The sequence below is a fragment of the Cyclopterus lumpus genome, chromosome 11 (assembly GCF_009769545.1).
Source record: "Cyclopterus lumpus isolate fCycLum1 chromosome 11, fCycLum1.pri, whole genome shotgun sequence".
Taxonomy (NCBI): Eukaryota; Metazoa; Chordata; class Actinopteri; order Perciformes; family Cyclopteridae; genus Cyclopterus; species Cyclopterus lumpus.
The window spans coordinates 13,377,904-13,399,521 of NC_046976.1; the positions used below are offsets into that span (position 1 = coordinate 13,377,904).

Consider the following 21,618-nt stretch of genomic DNA (forward strand, 5'->3'; position numbering starts at 1 on the left):
CTGGGGTTCTTGTCCCACAGTCACACGCTCTCTCTGTCTTTCTTTGTACACCAGCACCCAGACTTGTTTGAACTTCCTGTTGATTTCCCCCTTTTGATTTTCACATCAATAAAGGAGGTAGAGCATACCTCTGTCTTTAACACGCCGACGTGTGCACACTCCAACCTTTAACCCGTCTCTTTTGTCACCCCTATCTGTCACACTTACTGGAACTTGTAACCTGTTGTAAATGTGTAAACTTATATTGAAATCCAGATTAGTTTTTTCTTTTTATATATATATCTGACTATAATGCCAGTGTTACTTTTCTTGCAGGTTGATTGTTAACCTGCTAAGTACGGTAGTTTTACTTGTTTCAGGTGCAACATGTCACTCTTTATATTTCCTGTCAGGTTTGTGTTTAAGATGGCACTTTACTGAAATATATTAATTATGTTTAAGTTACAAAGATGCAGTGGTTGACTACCTGTTTATGTTTTTCTTTATCTGCTTATTTTTAGATTGTTTGGTCACACTGCAGTGTGCGTTTCTGAATCTTTGAATTGAATGCCAGCATGGAAAAGTCAGTGTAAAAGCCCACTGGGACAGTTAAAACGGGACAGTGCTGCCACTGATTTTCGACTTAAATCGGAGCATCATACTAGGTCAACTACTAAGAACTTCAATATTTTGCAACATTGGAAGCATATTCAAAACATAAAGGATAAAGACATGTGTTCCAAAAACAAAACATTTGCAATGATGCATTTGTGTATGTGATGTATTTAAATGTTCTCCTCTTTTAATCAAACTTTCTCTTTTAATGTTTACCTCGCACATTTCAAAACACACAAAAAAGGTCAAACTAGGAGAACTGTTTACCGTTTTCTTTATGATGAAGATGTCATCATTCTCTTCAGTGGTTCAGTGTTTTTCAATCTGTCCGCCTCGGGACCAACACCAAACCTGTGTATGGGTAAAGACACTAGATTCCGTAGATTTAGGAGAGATGACAGTCTCGCTCTAGGCTATTAATAGCTTGTGCATGTTTTTGGAGCTCGCACTTGGTTTTTTCACCACCATATGTTCTATTGTCTGCTTAGAACTTTGTAGCTCACTCATCTCTTCATCTTTCTGCAAAAAGGGAAAACGCAAAGGCACTTTTTGTCGTCAGCACATCAGATCAACAGAATTCACATTCAATGCTCTTTAAACTTTGGAAAAAGGGATCTCTGGCATTTTTGGGAGGAGGATGCTGTTCCTTCCATCATGTATACAACCCTTTTAGAAGAACCATCAAGGTCTGGGTTCCAATTTATTTTTACGTTTTGGAGCTATTCCTTTAAATGTATGGTCACGTATATGAAGTCATTTTATGTACCTTTTTAATTTGTATCTAGTTTTGTGGACAGCGGGCATGATGTTAAAATAAGGACTTATACTCTTGGTATTTGCACATATTCTCTTCAGTGCGCATCTTTTTGTGAGGACAAAAGAAAAGCTTGGTTGACGAGAGGGAAACAAAATGAAAAAGAATGTTTAAAAAAAGAATTCTCAAAGACATTTCTAGGTCTATATAACTTCCCTGCTGAATGTTTAGTCCTTGGTAAACTCTTTAAAAATGCTGTCAATGTTTTTCCATGTGATTTCCAATACTTTGGAGCATATATACAACCGCATATGCCCCTTCGCTGTATATTGAGTAGCCTTAAACATTAACAGATCCAATGATTGAAAGTACAGAAAGAGGAAATGCAAAGAGATGTAATTATTCTATAAGGAGAGGGGAGGGCATTTGCCAGATTTATCCAAATCGTTTGATTCCTGCAACCAAATGGAAGGTTGAAATAAGTGCAGTTTGGATGTATGTCTTTCAGTGAGGTGCATTTATTGTTCTGCGTGAAGCATAATAATGAGCAGCAAGATGTGAGTGAGAAAGATATTTTAGATGTGTAAATATTTATTAAAAAGCCACAGTGAAGAGAATTTAAGAATCAGGGTTTTCAGATATGAACATTAACACATGAACATTGCATTTACCTTACATTAGAGCAAATTGTAGTAACGCGTGATTAACATACATTGTCTCATATGTGGTCATTTCATTTATTCTGACACAGACAAGTTTGGAGCCTCACAATCATTATTTACTACGGCAGGTTGTCAGAGAGTCTTAGACGTGTTCACTGTTAATGTGAAGATGGATGCATGCAAGCAAGTCAATTCACTGTTGGATTATTCAGAGTGTCAATTGGAGACACTTCAAAGCAGTTTATTGAAAACGGCATGGAGCATATAGAGCTTGGTGAACTGTTTCCGATTGGTGAAGATGGTATCAGCTTGAGTTAGACAGCGTCAGGCTCTGCTGAGGGTTGAATGAAAAGGCTGTTGATGCTTTCTACTGAAAACCCATTTGCTTGCTTGCTTCCCTGTTAAATCCACATTGAGCATTCTCTAACCCAACTTTATTGTGTGCAAATCTTTTATAACGCACCTTCCATCAACCCGAATCGAGTGCTATGTTGGAAATGTATTTTATTTTTGTAAGGAGAGAGGTATTATTCAGAGGAGGAGAGAGTCAAGAGAGGCAAAAATCTGCCTTGAGATTTATCGCGAAAATGAGGGCTTGTCTAGTTTACAATGGCCTTATTTTGTGTAGGAGACATTGCTATCACTATTGTAGCACACAACTGAAAGTTTTGACAAATGTATTTTGCTTGAAATATTGTACCGAAGTTATATATGTGTATATGTATAGTTTTATGAATGTATTTCTTAATCCTTACACCAGAACTGAGTGTCATTTTTTTGTCATCTTGTTTGCTATCCCGTTTTTTTTGAAGACTTTCCAAGGACCTCGCCTGTATTGTTTCAGGCAGCCCCTACTTTTACTGTATACTGTATGTCTTATTCTTTGTGTGTTCCTTTTAAAAAGAACAGCTCTGTGGTTGAAACAAGCATGAGTTCTGTCAGGCGAAATACGTTTTTATTTATTTAAATCGCCACGATGGGTTTCAAGCAAAAAAGGATTGCTATCCCCCCTATACCGATTAACTTAATACTCGATTTATCTATCAAGCAGATGGAATATTTACAATTGTTTGTACTTTGAGCTTGAAAATGTTCGCCGCATGGTTACTCTGATGATTTTCATGTATTTAATCTTTATGATGGTATGATTATGATGATAATACTTATGATAATGACATGTGACAACGTCAATTAGACCCAGTACAATGTCAAAGGAAAGTCATTGAGATGCAACAACCTGTATCTTGAAGTAGCATGGATGCCTTCCATTTTCTGAAATACTTCTTGTGGCAATAACCATTGGCTGTAGCCTCTGCTGTTGCCGGGGCGTACACTTCTGGACTTGGCCTCCGTGTCACTAATTAGATTTGGGTCATGGAAACCTCAGGCTGAATCTGGATCAGCACAACATGATGACAAATAACATTTAAAGTCAAATCCCATTTTTAAGCAGTTGAAGCAATTTGTGATGCATTGCGAATAACTGCAATCGTATGGTGATCAACACATTTTTGTTTGGGGTGTTTTTTTGTTTACTTTCATTTTCTTATGCAGCATGCATTCCAAATGTCTGTTTACCGATGTAGCAGCAAAACGGTCAATACTGCTGAGCTGATGGGCAAATTGTTAGTGAGGCATGTTGGTCTTCATCCACGTCTATACCTGTCGGTAATCACAGCACAAGTCTCCTCAGTATCCATTTTTATCCATCCTTTTAGCTGTCTGTCAAACTATACTAAGGTCACTGTAGCTCCCCGCCCCACTATCAAGACAACCGTCATCTTTATCAAGCCCAGCAAAGCACGATTTCCAACACTGAGGTAAATCTTGGGAAACAAATCTTAAGACGGATGGAAGCATCTGGTGAAATAGCAGCCCAGTTAAATTGGATTGCTGGTGTCGGTAGATGATCAGTTGTCCTTTCTTAATCGGCCTTAACCTTTCCACCGAGGAGCGCTCACAGTGCACGTTTTAAAGGGCAAAGCATAGCAGACCGTTGGATGAAAGGATGCTTACAAAGAGGAAAAAGGGAGCTGTAATTTTATACCTGTGCTTTGTAAATGTTTTCTATGTGCAGTATTTGATAATGTAAAACTGGTATTTTTGTGGTTTGTACGCTGCAGAATTGATAACTTAAGGTGCACGTAGTTTTGTAAGAAAATAGAACCAAACTGAGGAAAAAAAGAACAATTTCAGATTCAGAAGCCTGTATTTGCATGCCCTTTGACATCTGGACGCAAAGTCAATAAAGTTTATTTGAATCACAAACTTTTGTCTGGTGTGTATTTGAAACTATGTTTTTTTGCCTCAATTCCTGTATAAGCCTCACTCAAGCTGCCAGCAGAATGCCAGCACTTGGGATTGAAAAACTTAAAATCAATATGTAGAATTTAATCAAAACAATATTTATTTTGTATATTTTCACAGAGACAAGTATCATGTGTTACATATTCTCAAATGTAATTGACTAACTTGTTTTGACATAAAATCAAAAGTGGCAAAGCATGTGAAAGAAATGCAGAACTAATATATAGTACACATTCAGCATATTTCTTTAAGGGACACACGATACAGAGATATTCTGATAAAGAATAAAGTACACAATATCTTTATTGACAAGTACATACAAAGATACATTCCTTTAATTACTCTTATTTCACAGAAAATATACCAGACAAAAAAAAGGAACTGAATACGAGCAAACCAAAAGGTATAGAGATGGCTTTATACTGCTTCTTCCATGGCGAGCTGATGGTTGTAACACTGCAAAGACGACATGCCGTCTTATGGTGATATTGCTCTCGGCAGAGAACGTGACTGCTGCAGTCACACTGTTACCTCAACTGCCACCAAATGAGCTCAAATCGGAAGAAAAACCTGGACGGTTGCTGAGAGTGAAATGTTTTACTGGCTGCTCATTAGCAAAAGTTAATAAGAATGTTATGCCCTGTATGTTCATTTATTTGTCTTTCAGCTCTTAACCCTCACATTCAAAGTAGCAACACAATAGCTAACTGCTTAAAACAAAAAGACAGAATATTTACACTAATAGTGTCATGCATTTATAAAAAATTATATTTTTTTAGAAACGCCTTCCAGCGAAGTCAGGACACAGAGAGGTGGCTTGTTTGGTAGAGGGTGTAGAGGGGTTAACTAACATGTTGAGAGGTGATCAGACTGTGGTTGTACAATCGCTTTTCGCTTCACAATAATGTCGTTCGGCCAAATTGTAATCCCCCCCACCCCCACCCCGAGTGACCTTTTAACTGCGTCAGCCTGGTCACAGTCAGCTCCTAATTTGATGTTATGACATTAAAACATAGTTGAACTATGCTTCTGCTGACCACAGAAAATTCAAAAGACACTCGTGTAAATTGCTTGACGAAGTCGCAGAATATCAAAAAACAAAACGCACCCTCAGGTGTGCGTATGCAAAACGAGTCCAGTAGAAGTCGTGAAACACATTCAGGACCCACATTCATTGAGACAGTTTGTCAGTCTTGATCGGAGAACGATTGACAAGAAACATTCAGAGAGAGACATTCAGACATCTCAAGAAACAAACAGTATATACAATCAGAGCTAGATAGACATTCTCTACGTGCAATTCAGTGGAAGAATCTGAAATATGGCGCATCTGTACTTTAAGTTGTCCTTTCCCTCTGTCCCCACCTCTCTCTAGTTCTCTCTTACTTACAGACATTCAGCATTATTTGAGGCCTCTATTGTACAAGGTAGATTAACTTGAGGTGAATGAACGTTACCTCAACATTTACATACATGCAAGTGACTTTTTAAGTGTCCTACTCTTGCTGAGGAAGTAGCACAGTGAACTGAAATGCCCAAACATTCATCATGTAAGAGCACGGTTGACCAAACATTCTTTTAAAGGACTGGTGAATTGAATGTTATACGAATCACTAGTTAAGCGGCTGCACAGATGTAACAAAGCATTGGTATACTGTGTACAACCATAATAAAGCTAGCGTTGATCTTTGGTCTCCCAAATCCAATTTTGGATTTTAGACACTTTGAGATTATATATTGATTCTAAAAGAAGCCCTCTGTTGATTGGGTAGAAGACATCGTAAATACGGGCTGTTTAGGTAGGTTGTGTAGCTGCTTTAATTTGTGAGACAGTCAAGATCTAAGATCTTATCAACACATAAAGGGATTTCTTACATTTTATATATTGTTGGACAGTAGAATAATTATTTAGGAAGGGGATATATTGTTTTTTTGTAAGATTTTACAAATTTCTCCTACTTACACAGAGCTAGGCTAATTCATTAATGCCTTTACCTTGAAGATGCGATGAGAGAGACTGGCATAGCATAGGCTAGTTTGATTCTCCTCGAACCAGAAGGCTAATATAATCCTAAATGACTCTCTGTGAGCTTGAAAGCTGGCTAGAAAAACATCCGTAGTTGCTCCTTCACAAATATGGTTGCGGCTTCAATTAAGCTAATTATATTATATTGTTAAGAAATATTGTCAATGCTAGGTTAAACAAACAATTCGTCTTTGACATAAGCTGAACACTATTTCACTTTCTTGTCAAGAGTTGGAAGAGAAAATCAATAGCACTCTCGTGTCTGCATGATGAAGCTAACGCCAGCAGCCGGACAGCTCAGCACAAAGACTGGAAACAGGTGGCAACAGCTAGCCGGGCTCTGTCAAGGTAGCCTACAAAATCAAATCAAAATCCAGCTTCCAGCATATCTAAAGCCCACTAATTATCACGTTACATATCATTTGTTTAAACTGTAAACAGTCAAAGTCTTCGGACAGAGCCAGGCTAGTTGTTTTTTCCTATTTCCAGTCTTTATGCTCAGCTAAGCTAACCATCGGCTGGTGGTAGCCTCATATTTGGTGTACAGACTGGAATCGTATCAATCTTTTCATCTTTTAATCTCTCATCAAAAAGCATTAAAAATGTTGGACTATAGCCTACAACAAATTAAAAATCAATACACCTTATCCTTGAAATGCTTGGCACACAAACCAATTGAGTTTAGCTCTGCTAACCTTCTTAATTCTGATTCTGATCAAGTAAGAAAAACTGTAAAATTCTCCAAAAAACAAACTATTCTCTTATGTCAAACAGTTTGTTGACACCCACATACAGCAGATGTGTGCGCACACAATCCCACATATTAGGTACAAAGAAAGATGCGTAACCAGTGAACCTCTGAACCCTGTTGTCTTGGTCATCATACCAAAGTGTTCTGAAGGCAAACATGGAAATATGCAAAACATGGCCATGGATGTGTCGAGAAGAGGAAGCATGGTCAGAGAGGAGAGAGAAAGAGAGGTAGTAATGGTTTTCCAAACCTTGTTCCTCTTCACACCCGTCTCCTCCTCCACTTCCCTCTCCCTTGCATTAGAAAATGTCTCCTGGAGAACCTGATCCACAGATTCCTTCAACTCAGTTCGCCTCTCTTTCGTCGGTCATTGGCGTTACATCACTTCCTGGATAGATGAACTCATTTCCAAACATGTGCTGTCATGTGCGCTGAGCTTGGAGTTGTTGAGCCTCCCATTTGTTGATTGCTGTATCCCATCACGCCGTTGGTGTTGTAGAGATTCATGCCGGCCATGTGTTGATCTGTCATCTGAACGACACAAAACACACTTTGTTATGAACAGAATTTTTACTACCCAAATTCATCCGGTACAAAACAATCACACACACCTGGGTAATGTTCCACTGTAGCTGCTGTGCATGTTGCCCTCCCTGCTGATGAGGTAAACCGCCAACCTGCTGCTGCCCCATCATCCCACTCTGTTGTTGTTGTTGTCGTCTCATAACTCCATTCTGCTGCTGCACCATCATCCCACTCTGTTGTTGTTGTCGTCCCATAACACCATTCTGCTGCTGCACCATCATCCCACTCTGTTGTTGTTGTCGTCCCATAACACCATTCTGCTGCTGCACCATCATCCCACTCTGTTGTTGTTGTCGTCCCATAACTCCATTCTGCTGCTGCACCATCATCCCACTCTGTTGTTGTTGTCGTCCCATAACACCATTCTGCTGCTGCACCATCATCCCACTCTGTTGTTGTTGTCGTCCCATAACACCATTCTGCTGCTGCACCATCATCCCACTCTGTTGTTGTTGTCGTCCCATAACACCATTCTGCTGCTGCACCATCATCCCACTCTGTTGTTGTTGTCGTCCCATAACTCCATTCTGCTGTTGTACCATCATCCCACTCTGTTGTTGTTGTCGTCCCATAATGCCATTCTGCTGCTGCTGCACCATCATCCCACTCTGTTGCTGCTGTCGTCCCATAACGCCATTCTGCTGCTGTACCATCATACCACTTCGCTGCTGTCCCATCATGCCCTGGGTCATGCCCGTCATGTAGGGTGGTGCCATGACGCCACTTGGCTGAGTCATGACACCCTGCTGTCCCATCATGCCGTTCTGTTGAACTCCAATCATTCCGCTCTGTTGCTGTCCCATCATGGCCATCTGTGATGTCATCATGGAACCTCCCATTCCACCTACCTGGGCTAAAGAATGGTACGATCCGTAGGGGTGTGTCGGGTATCCAATTTGGTTCATGTACAAGCCTGCTGAAAATAATCACAGACAGAAAGTGGCCATTTTGGCAGTTGGTAAGAAATTAATGTAAATTAGATATCTTTGACGAAATCAACTGACCCACTAAATTAAGACTGAAGGAATCATGGAGAAAACAACATTTGAGAGAAGGTTAGCCTCACCGTGAGTTGACATACTGCTGGCGTGCACTGAGGGGGTGGAGGCGTAAAGGGACAGAATAGAGTCCTTGGACAGTTTCTTGACAGTGCCCTCCTCTGCTTTGGGTGCCGAACACATGAACAGACTGAGGTTGTCGGGCACGGAGGCAGTCACTCTGCTCTGAGGCATGGAGCTGGAAACAGACTAGAGTGGGAGGGCAACAGGGTGGCATGAATAGGGAGACAGCGAGAGGACAGGAGAACGTCATTGTCAACAGTGGAAGGATGTAGGGGTGACAAAAGTGACAAATGGTATCTCAAAGGCAAATTTAAGCAAGAGTCAATCTATCGCTCTGTGAGGGAGAGAGGTGCTTTGAGCTAAATGCTCACAATAAAAATGCTAACAAGCTGCTGTTTAGCATGTATGTTCAACATCTTAGTTAAGTGTGTGGGAATGAAAGTTCTGCAGGTGTCGTAAATAACAAATAGAAATGTTAGCCTGATGATGACGATACATGAAAAGTCAGGGGACCACTAAAGTAAATACAACTCAAGGGCAACATTAATGACTATTTATTGGTAATCCAGCCATGATTTCAGTCTTTATGACAAACGTCAACCTCCTTTTACATGTATTTGGTACTATAAATGTCTGTACAAAATTGTACGTCAATCCATCCACAATATTTCCGTCTGGATCAAAATGTTAGACCAACTGACATCCATTGCCATCCCTAGAGGTGTGCAAATAGCATGGCTAAAGACGTAATGGCTTTGTGGAGAGCAGACTGTGTGTATTTGCAGTGTGTTACCGTGGTTTTAATGGAGGAAGCAGAGGAGGGTGCTGGCAAGGAGCTGAAGAGATCCAGTGCAGAGTGCACCAGAGATGGATTGGACACCGCCGGGCTCTCATTACTGTCTGGAACACATCCTCCACCATTAGACACTGCGGCACTTGGAGCAGGGGCATCTAGTAGCGGATAGATGGAAGCATGTATGATTATTCAAAATGATCCGTGGTTCAAGAACAGCCCGTCTAGTTCTCTAACTGTTTATTTCTCTTCCCTCTATGCTGTACATGTGCGTTAGTGTGTGCATGTGTGTGAGGTGCAATACCTAATCCAAGCAGGTCTGTAACGGACTGGGGATCTGTCTTGGGGCTGATGTCTTTTTTCTGTCACAACAGAGAAAGTCAATGTAAATGTATGTCTGCGTTGACAAATGAGCTTGAATACAGAATCCTTTCACTCCAGACTCCCTGGTGTTGAAATGACCTTCCCAGTCCAGTCAGAATAGTTACTCCCAGTTTTCCCCCTGCTCGCTGAAAACTGCCTCAAGGTGAACTTCCTTCTCAAAGTCAACCTCTGTCTGACACCCTCTCTCCTCTTTCTTTAGCTCCTACTCTTCCTCTCCTAGCACTCACCAGCTCAATCTATTGCTACACTCGCTCACTGAGCATCCGCTTAACGCTAGAAATTGAACAATCTTTAAGGAAGATCAGTTCTCTTTTATCGCTGTGATTCAGCCAGTACTCACCAATTTCATTTTCTCAAACACAACTGGTTCCTTGGGTATATTGTCACAGCTCTTTTCTTTCTGTACAGAGCAAAACAAGTGGTTTTGTTGAACAAGCAGACACTTCAGGCGGAATGGCCCTGCTCAAGAGTATCATGACATTAGGAGATAACAAAAAAAAAAAGAGGCGAGACAATAAAGTACGTGATACAGTTTTTGTTTCTGCTGAGACACAAACAAGCACACAGCTTTCTCCCTGTGTGTGTGTGTGTGTGTGTGTGTGAGAGAGCGAGTGTGTGGACTCACCCTAAGCATCTGGATGTCAATGACCTTGTCCATGTACTTCTTCTTGTCATACTTGTCCCTGATGAAGATCTCTGCAGATTGGTCTGTCTCGGGGCACTGAAAGCACTCAGGTAAGAAAGCCTCATAGAGACGCTTGGCTTTGGCATTCCCCATCTCCTGAACACACTGGTGACACCAACACACAACACGCATCGTTACCTTTTTAAGAAGTCTAATAAAGGAAAGATACGATATACAGGGCACTACATTGTGTTCTGCCAATGAAAATGAGTGTGAATTATTTTTATGGATCGACAGAAAAGAGAAAAATAAAGATGCTGACTTTCGGAAAATGATCACACTGGGAAGCACAATGCTGACTGTCACACCCAGAGAAGCGAGCTGCATACTGATGAGAGATTGTCTACTTCCCCTACTGCACGAGGACATGCCAGTAAATGTTGACACATTCTAAATTGGTTGTTTTTCCCCTGCTGTAGAAAAAGATATACTGACACAAGGTTTGATAATAATACTGTTGGTTATATAAAGAAAAGTATATTTATAATACAACGTTCAATATCATTTCATTGCATGAATCACGTACCAATAAAATACCAAGTGAAAGGTACAGTGGAAGAAAACAAGATTATGGGGAACAAGGGAGTACTACTTTTAGAGTTTAGAGGAAAGGTGTAATAAATCCTACTCATTGGCCTGGGTTCTCCAATATAACAAGTATATCTGTATCACAGCTTTTCTGTTGAGGCTCCTTACCTAATAACTACCACGAGCAAAGACTAAAAGCTTTTGTTTTGATTGTACCAATACTACAAGGAACAGTATCGACACTGTACTCAAATCCAACAAACTTAAGCTGGTATCAATATATACTATACGTATATTACTGTGCTTTGTACATTATTTACAAGATGTGTGCCCCTTTTCTATAAGCCTAAGACGATATTCCTTTGGTGAGTGAATATGTGGGACGTATTCTATATATTTTAGATGTTTTAAAAAAAATTTAAAATCAGTTTACTTGCGTCTCTAAATCTCAAATAGACAAATTACATCTCACTTGTTTGATCTTTTGTGATCCAGAACCAAGGCGTAAAAGTGACAAGTAGTGGTTTTGTAGCATGCTTATCAAACTATTCAATTCATACCCACAACTACACATTGGGTTGGTTGTTTTACATTTTGACAGTCCAGATCTGCGAACTAAATGAGTATTTTGTGAAAGACCCTAGACTGTGTTTCACAAATTAACACGCAGCACATATCCCAATCTCCATCCCCATCTTTTTGAGTGTGACCTCTGACCTGGACCTGCTCCTGTGTCCACTGGTCCAGATTGACAGACTTGACCTTGGAGATGTGGACCCCCAGGTTTCGATGGATACCAGCACAGCGGATACAGACAAATATGCCCAAATTCCAGGACGCCCATCTTGGACCTGGCAGAGAGGGGAAGGTAGTGTTTAAAATCTAGAGCAGAGGGTCTTCAAAGGTGGGCGATTAAGTAATTGGGCGAAAAGAGACTGGATGTATATTAGACAGCTAGAGTAAGCAGGCGAGCGGTTTGCGAGAAGAATGATGAGAAAAACTCCGATTAATTTTACTCCAATTATAGAGAGACAAGCCTGAAATTAAATTAGGAGTTTGAATTCATCTGGGAACTCGACTAATCCAGTGTAAGTCATGCGGTGTCCTGACACATAATGGGATCCAATAGGAGAGTTAGCCTACATAACTGAGACTGAGAGGAGAGAGGGGGATTGGAAAGTAACACAAACCCTGGATACCTGCAGGGATGATTACTCATGTGTTTATGAGCCTGTGTGTGTGTGTGTGTGTGTGTGTGTGTGTGTGTGGGTGCGTGGTTATCTGAGTGGGCCATTTTGTCCATCTTGCTGCCATATCTGTCTTAATCAGAATCAGAATCAGAAACTTGTATTAACTAAGTAGGTTTACACCTACAAGGAACTTAGTGTGGTGGGTGGTGCAACATAGGACCTCAGACATAACAAACAACAACAAGCAACAGCAGTAGACAACAAATAAATAATCAACATGGTTACATTTGAACCGTATTCTCCCCGAGCTTATAGGTTTAAGCCCTGTATCGTGTCGTGTGCCTCGCTGTCTAGGAACCTTGCCGGAACAGACAGGCAAATAAAAACAACACCGTCGGGCAATTTGTCTGCTGAAAATGATGCAACCGTCCTCTTCAGAGAATACAGGCGGCTTCAAAGAGAATACTGGCATTTCTCTCCCCATCTCTCCTTACATCTCCCTCTCTTCCTGCCCCTCCTCCTCTCTTTCCTCCTCCTCCTGCCACCCTCTGCCTCTGTGCTCATCTCCGCGGCGAGTCCTTGCTTCAAGGTGATGCACTGTGGCCACTACACCACTAGATGGAAGAGCAACTCCGATTTGGATTCCTCATTGGCCTCTCCTGTCTGGCAAAGCCAGTGTGCAGTGGTGGAGAAAGGCCATTCTATGCAAATAAAAGAGGAAGTTGATTTTCAGAAGAGAAAACATACGAGACCTTTGCCTTTACAGCAGCTGCGGAAACTGGGTGTCAATTATTAGCCTCCCGTCTTGGTTGCATCCTGAACTATGAATGCTGAAAAGGTTATTCTTCTTACATCGTTAAAAGAAAATCACCACACTGACTCTATATATTTTTTTTAATCTATTTCTGGGTTGCAAAGTTTGCATGCTGCATATTCAAATTAGGAACGAGTAAAACATCAATGGGGGAAAAATGCAAACAAGATGAGGGTTCACGCCAGGCTGAGAGTATGTCCATCACCCTCACCGTCTGGCTGCAAAGCCGGCTTATCCTCTGTAAACGTTGGCACTGACAGACAGTAAGAGAGAGACATTGTCAATTGTGTAGAACTCCCTCAAGGCTGGATTTAGTTTGCCCCTCTCATCCTCATTCTAATGCTCCTCTGTGTCCTGGCCGCCATTTCTTATCTCTCTAATTCACCGCCGCCGCCTCCCTCCTCTTCTCCTCTATCTCCCGCTCACAGTTCTAATCCTCCCTCTCTGTATCATTCTCCACCCTCACTTTCTGGGGTTTTGCCACCATCGTTGCTGTTTATTTTTGTTACTGCATACTGTACTGACTTTTTAATCTCTTTTCAGCCAGCCTAGTGGGGTGGCTCTTGGTGTGTCTGTTGGTCCACTGCTTTGGTCCCGACTGATTAGATACAGACATCCATGGGTCATAGAGGATGAATCCTATTGACTCTGATGACCCTGGGCCTTTTCCTTTGGCGCCAGCATGAGTTTGACATTTTGTTTTTTCAGTGAAAGAGCTCAACAACTATTTGATGGACTTCCATACAATCTGGTTACGCTATTCTGAGTTCACAGACGGCGTATCCTTATGACTTTCGAGATCCCTCGACTTTTTTTCTCTAACTCAACCGTGAGGCTGACCTTTGTAGTTTTGACTGAAATGTCTCATACACTGCAATGAAAGTAAACACTGCTGCTTTTTTCTTGCCGGAAAACGTGTGCGTCCATGTGTCCAGTAGTGTAAGCACAAGTGTATGTCTATTCTGCGTAGAAGATGGGGTAATATGAATGTTTGCAGGTGCTCAGTTGTGTACAGGAGTGTGCCGAACGCGTTAGCCAAGGAAGAGGGAACGGAGTTGAAGGTTATTTCAAGTGAATCACATCTGCACACCGCACCACGGCAGCCTCTTTGGTTCTAATCGATGCAGTGCTTGAGTAAGAACTCATAAACAGCACCGATGCACACCTCCGGGTACTTTGAACAGATATAGTAGAGAGAGTAGGAGGAATAGACTTCTGAAAAAGGAAAGACATGCAACCTCTACAAACCAGACTCTCTGTGTAACAGGGTTGGCATTGCAGTGTACATTTCTCCAAAGTTGAGTGAGAGCGATGAGTAAACTTCTTCCTTTCTTTTTGTAATCAAAGAACAAGTCCCAACAACTTCCCTTGAGGCTCAAAGTAAGGTTTAACTAATAAATCCATTCAATTATTATAGGGCGAACGACCCAAAAGTAGAAGGTTTGCATCAGAGATGGATGAATGTGATTGCGGTTGTCAAAATGCAGCTGGAGGAGAAGGCAGAGCCGGGCGAGATACAAAACAAAGACAAAGGGGGGGGGGTTTATAATCATCAAATGGTGGACTTTAGCAGTATGATGGCCTGCTGGGATTTACAGTGCAGGGGTTATGACACTCAGCAAGTGAGTGCCAACAGAGATCTATAATGAGCCTCTCTGGCACGTCCCCACACACCCATTTATGTGGATTACAACACTTGCAAGGACCTTCACTCTAACTTTGATCCTTTCCTGAAACATAATGTTAAATTCAAAGGGCCATACAATGTCATTGCAAGTTTTACGTATGTAATTTAAATTTGTGTAGATTTTCTTTTTTTTATGTATGCTACAGTATACTTTTTCAGTCCGATTTTGAATGCAATTTATTCACCGTCATGGTTGCCATTGATTATTATTTATTTATGTACAGTGGAAGTAGAAAGGTCTTGGCTGTATAAATTAAATTAGCTTGATTTGTGTAATCTACCACAGCTCATGTTAAGTCCACATACATTAACAATACATTTTAGTCAATATCATGGTAAAACTGAAAATTAAACTTTATCATGCAAATGTAACTTTGTAAGAAATAATTAATGTTCACGAGGAAGAATTGTACATTCAGCTAATATTATTACAATATTGTACCCTTCAGAAATAAAGGAAAATCCGTGCCTGGAAAGTAATCCTAAACTGCAAAGAATTTTTCTTGTTTGTGAAACAATATATATATTCTTAAATATGGAACAATGCAATGTGTTTGTTTGATAGGGACTATCCAGGTCCATAATGGATATAAGTATTATACTTTATTGTCTCATTCTTGACATTTTTGTAGTTGTATGTGATGCCTCATATCAAATAAACTAAACCAAATCCCAGAATAATATATAACTCACACAACACTACCACTGACTTGCACATGCACACGCACACACGCACACGCACACGCACACACACACACACACACACACACACACACACACACACACACACACACACACACACACACACACACACACACACACACAAGCAGGTGCATATGGCTCATTAGCCTATATCCCACAAGGATAAACGTTGCTTTCTGCAGCACCCAGTTGATCCCACAGAGCCTCAGTCATCAGTGGATACTAAGCCCTCCCACGGCACCACACAAACGCAGACTTATGTGCACACACTTGTCCCATTCTCCAGTCCCGCAGCATCTAAACCAATCCAGAAACCCTGAGGCCTCCCAGTGACCCAGTCACAGTCTGAGCTAAGCAGATGGACCCATATTGATAATTTACTAATGCACACCCACCATCTGTGTTGCAATGCGAGTGTCACAACTGCAATCCTGCAGGTGAGTCAATGAGGTTTAGTTACAGTACACCACTAAAGACCAACAGCAAATTACATGATGGGGAGCTTCAGGGTGGCCCTACTTTATTACCTCATCTCAAGACCCTGTTTCATGGAAGGACTGTCTGTCAAAATCTAGCTTTAAGACCGTCAGTGGATGAGGGAGATTCAAAAGACTAATATCGCCATTCTAGAGGAGGATGAGAGCCCGCTTGCTCCTCCCCCCAGACAAGTCCTTGAGATCATGATGAGTGTCACTTGAAACACATTTGACTGTAAAGGTTTGGATGCACACAAATATATACAAGATATTTGGAGATGACAGCAGTGCGTTGCTTCCTGCATATCTGATTGAGGCTGACTCCAAGCTCCCTCCTGATGTCCGAGCTCCTCACCCTGAGGTATTTGAACTCCTTCTCTTGGGGTAGACAATCCACCGGTTTCCGGCAGAGCACCATGGCCTCAGATTTGGAGGTGCTGACTCTCATCCCCGCCGCTTCACACTCGGCTGCAAAACGCCCCAGTGAATGCTGTAGGTCGCGGTCCGAGGAGGCCAACAGGACCACATCATCTGCAAACAGCAGAGATGCGATCCCGAGACCCCCGAACCTGACGGTCTCCACGCCCCGGGTGAGGACCGGTGATTAAGGGCAGCCCTGGCGGAGGCCAACACCCACCGGGACCGTTTCTGACTTAATGCCGAGAATGCGAACACAGCTCTCACTGCAGGCGTACAGAGACCGGGTAGACCGTTGCAACTCCCACCACCGTGCCACCCTCTCTTTTGTACTGGTAGACTCTGAACTCTATGCCAGTCAGGGGACACAAACAGCCAATCACCTCATTGTTTCAAAGAAAATCCCTGCTGGCGTATGATTGGATGAAATTTGAGGGTGTGATGGGATGGGGGCTAGGTGGTGGTGGTGGGGGGGGGAAGGCATAATATCACCAGGGGATATCTCCATGGCAACCGGTGCTCGGTGTGTATACGTAAACACAAGTACAATAGAGACAATAAAAGAGGGAGGCTATTACACACACACACACACACACACACACGTACGGAGCCCCTTGAGACTGAAGCCAGAGGTTGACGTGTTGACTACATTATGTACCTGCCTCACCATCTCTTCATTATTTCCTGGCAGTATTGAAGATTGAGGATAAAAGTCAGTCGAAGAAAAAAAAAATGCAGTAAGTCAGGTGGTACAGAGGAAAGCACAGACAGGAAGTTGGACAGACTAAACTGCAGTCAAAAAGCAGATATATTATTTAATTGTTGCAGTGTCTGTACAGTAAACATACTGTACTGTAGATAGGGGATGACCTAATAGCATCGTTAATGTGTTTTTCTGTTTTCATGCACTTGGCTCCACACGTTTAGCCACTTCCTCTTCAATCACCAAGAGGGGAGGAGGGGATGGGGGGGGGGGGGGGGGGGGATGATAAACGCACAGTTATCTATGTCAAGGCAAACAAGATTAGACCAAACCTCATCACAAGCCATATGGTGAAGGGCAGGGGACATACAGGCTTTCAAGGTGTGCACACGTGTGTGGTTCTCTGTGAGAGCGTGAGCTCGTCATCTAGTGCAACCACGAGTAACACTTAGACGGGAGACACAGGAAAAGGGGCTAATAAGGAAGGAGGTAAAATGCCTCTAACCTAGATTTCACTGTCAGCTTTTTGACACAGTTTCACCAAAGAAAAAAGGTGGGAAATAAGAGTGATGTGTGACCTTTCAATGTTATTGCATGGTTAAACGCAAACAGAACATTTTATTTTTTGTACTTGACGGATTTTACACTTTTAGATTATAGTAAAAGCCTACTAAATGATCAAAAGAAATGTCCCTCTTCTTACAATTAAAGCTTCAGCATCCTTGCTGTTGGGTTGTGTGTGGGGTTGCTATTTTCTCCCTTAACCCCTAATCTCATCTGCAGTCTAATTAGACCAGTCCTATGCACAGTGAGGTCATGCCAATCCAAAAAATGCACAGGCATGCCTTATGACCGCATGTTTGAGTATGTGAGAAAAAGAGAAAAAAGGCAGATTGCAAGATGTGCCAGATAGCAAATCAAAGACAACAACAATCAAACCCCAAATGATCTAAATCCGTCTCTCCACATGTCAAAAAAAAGTCCACCACTTCACAAACGCAATTGACGTTGCCTCGTCATTTAAGATGTTTCTGTCGACAGTCCAGCCTTTAGATAAGCTCCAGGAGCCTGATCACAAGAGTGTTTTATAAAAGTGACTTCTGAACTGTCACAAGTGCGTTTGCCTTTAGTCTAACAATGTCTGCAGTCCTATTTATATCTTATTCAACAAAAGAAAACATCCAAAGGTCATATGATCTGGAACAAAACCTTGTTTTGTAAAAACGTAGCATTCACAAGTCTCTCGATTGGAATCCAACTAAGACCTCGACATCGCATGTCGTCTCGACAAAGCACCGCACAAGTCGAGCCGCTGTCCATGTGTGTGGATACACTGTGTGACCTCGAATTTGGAAGTTTGATTTTGCATTTTAACAGTCACATTAAGCAAGAAAAAAATCAAACAGCATATGAAGAATCTATCCGTCTCTCAGATTACGGACAGGGTTTGAAATGAACAGAATTAACAAAATACTTTTGAGCTCAAACATATGTACTGACAGTTTTTTCTTTTTACCGCAGCCACCTGACCCGCTTTAGTGTTTCTTGTGGAACATTTGTTGCACTCCAGATGTTTTTACCTGCATTAGTCAGCTTCCTGAAAGACATACAGAGTTGCAGCCCCAGTCTTGCGAATGAGCAAACAGACAAAGGCAGCCGGAGATGAAGAAATGTAAAGAGAGACATCAGAACAAACAACCAGATTGAGATTTTGGCCCAAATGAACAACAAGCATAAGTGGGAGCTTTGAAACTCGGTCTATCTGTACACTTGTTTTTAACAAACATTACACATGTTTCCCCCTGTCATGAAAGAGGCAGCCTGGCACAAACATCCACAGAGAAGCTTCCAAAACGTATTGATTTGGACTCTGAGTGTGCTTTGTACACATCAGATTTCTCTGCTGTTGTTTGTCTGTCCACTTGTCCGTTAAAGAAGCAAACACAGATCTGAACCTGAATGCAGCGCTACAGATCCCTGTTAAATACGGGGAGCTGCTTACTCATATCATGCATACAGTATTCATGAGGAATCCCAACAGCCCGCAGTTATACATCCAGGGCCTTCACTTGAGAATGTATGACTGAGGTGCGAGCAGTGGAAGCCATGTGGAAGTGTTATGCAGCTTCCCTGTTGAACCACTTCTCGGACATGCTATGGAGAGGCCTATCTTATAAATCTCAACAACAGCATTTGCACTGAGTTATGTCAGACGCAGTTCCAAATCTAGCACATATAGGTATCAAATGGGCAAATACTAAAACAGACATTCACCTGAGGGTTTGTCTCTGGGACCCAATGCTGCTTGTGTGTTTGTTTTGTGTGCATGACACATGTGGTGGCACATGCGTTTTACCTTCGCAGATATTATCAACTCAACGAATCTCTTTTGTTTTGTTGATTCAGTCGCCAACTGAAATTATGACTAAAACTGCAGTGTTTACCCAGCAGCATGACAAAACAGGTTCAGCAAATAGCTCATGACACAGTTCAAGGCCTCAGAGAGGCCACACAGAGTGATGGCTGAGTGCACATGCACACACACACATATGATTGAGTGTGTGTCTCTGATTTGTATATATGTTGTATATAAAATAACCCCATAGGAACGTAGGAGTCACGCCAACATCAAGTCCTTAATCCTTTTTAATTATCAGACTATAGGTAAATACTGAGGATGGTGGTCGTGCCTCCCAATAATCCCAATTATAATGTGTGAATGTTGTTGTGCACTTTTCTGTGGCCCATCTGCCCTCAGACTGCAGGAACAGTGTGGTCAGGGTGACTCAAAGTCTGCACTGATATCTCAATGTCTGCTATACCGGGTTTCAGGGAGCATTTTTTTTTTGGGGGGGGGGGGGTCCCAACAGTTGGAATAATTCTCACTTATTATCTTATTTGCTCATTTGTCATGTAATAAAGTTGTCACAACATTATGAACAAGGTATTTCTAATCAAATACGTATCGATTGTTATAATAGATGTACCTTATACCCTGTTACTTCGCTGGCACGATGGAGCCGCCACGCTCCAGCCAAGTGAGGACCGTGTCTTGCACCGGAGTGCTCACTTGGCCGAGGTGTAATGAATGCAACGCCGCATTATCGAGCGTAGTAAACGAGCGAGAGGGCCGATTCATCCGCTGAACATATGCGGGCATGGACCGGATGAGCCGGGGACACCGGGCATTGATAACGACCTACCTTTGGATTGGCAATCAGCGCAGAATTTATTGTCCTCCAGCGCCAGTAAAGAGTTGAGGACAGCCTGGTATCTGTCAACGTCTTTCACGGATTTGCCCGTCATCATTGCACTAGTCCAGCTCCCAGTAGGCGACAGACAGCCCCTGCGGTTTGAGCCGGCTTTTGTCAAAAATGAAAGCCGTGTGTGCGGAGCCGATGCGCCGCGGTCCCTCGGTCCTCTTCGCTGTGGCAGGGTGAGTTTGTTTCGGCCAAGATGGGATGATTGTGTCTCAGCCAACCAGCACGCGGGTTATGCTAAATACGGATACCTCTCAAGACGTAACGCGGAGGAAAACTCCCAGAACGCGGAGCGTAAACATGAAGGCTAATGTAAGGTCGAGTTAAAAACGCATATGTAGCCTATCTCTGACTGGTACCGACATCTCTCTCTCTCTCTCTCTCTCTCTCTCTCTCTCTCTCTCTCTCTCTCTCTCTCTCTCTCTCTCTCTCTCACAAACACACACGCACACACACACACACACTGATACATTTTTATCAAAATAAAGCCAAAGTGTGAATAGTTATATATATTTTTCAGTTTCTGAAATGCCAAACAATATTTTGAAAGATAAATAAAGAAAATGACAGGTCGTTTGGTTTCTCTTACTGTCAAAATATTGCGTATACTGCCCCCCTGTGGTCAATCATAAGACGTGTTTAAGGAGCAGGTCGCCCTGTGGGCCTCTCTTCCCCTCCAGGACGCAAGGCGGCGATAACACACTCTGCCAAGAGGAAAACATCCGAGGAAACGTTGGTGAGACAGCTGACAGAAGAGCGCACCGAGTGAGTAAAGTTACTAATGAAAATACCGGAAAAAGAGGACTTTGCTTTCAAAATAAAGCATGTGATGTGTTTCTCCTGCAACAAGGGAACTCTATAAGATAAGATAAGATAATCCTTTATTAGTCCCGTAGTTTAAACATGTACATTATTACAGCAGCAAAGGGGTAAAGTGCATACTAAATACAGAATAAATATAGCTATTGTTAACAGTGTATTAATATTGCATAGGTTGGAGTGATTAAAGTGTTTTTAAAGTGTTGTTGTGGTCTACTGGGAGCTCATCTGGGTGTGCAGCCTGACAGCAGGAATGAGGGACTTGATATATGCAAAGTTATGATAACAACAACAGTTAGTTTTCATTGACTAAATTTAGTTTTTTTCAAATAAATTGTCTCCTATTATATATGTCCTATCAACAAAAATGCAGCACTTTATTAGCACTTAAATGGCACTTACTTATAGCACTTTGCAGTT

The 21,618-nt window shown here is 42.0% G+C and overlaps 1 protein-coding gene across 3 annotated transcripts; it reads right to left on the minus strand.

The window, feature by feature from the left end:
• Window positions 1-4,399: 4,399 nt before the first annotated feature.
• smap2 (small ArfGAP2) lies at window positions 4,400-20,759 on the minus strand. 3 transcript variants are annotated; one of them, XM_034544747.1, is made up of 9 exons: window positions 20,323-20,759; window positions 11,848-11,981; window positions 10,543-10,707; window positions 10,258-10,317; window positions 9,838-9,895; window positions 9,534-9,691; window positions 8,746-8,926; window positions 7,706-8,595; window positions 4,400-7,625 (listed from the first exon to the last, which is right to left on the minus strand). In XM_034544747.1, exons 1-9 carry the CDS (start codon window positions 20,426-20,428, stop codon window positions 7,497-7,499), a joined length of 1,881 nt encoding a protein of 626 aa, XP_034400638.1. In that variant the 5' UTR covers window positions 20,429-20,759; the 3' UTR covers window positions 4,400-7,496. The 3 variants fall into 3 exon arrangements, with proteins under 3 accessions (XP_034400638.1, XP_034400640.1, XP_034400641.1); XM_034544749.1 differs by having other exon boundaries at window positions 4,603-7,625; window positions 7,706-8,592; window positions 20,323-20,758; XM_034544750.1 differs by lacking the exon at window positions 10,258-10,317 and having other exon boundaries at window positions 4,603-7,625.
• Between the last annotated feature and the right edge of the window lie 859 nt (window positions 20,760-21,618).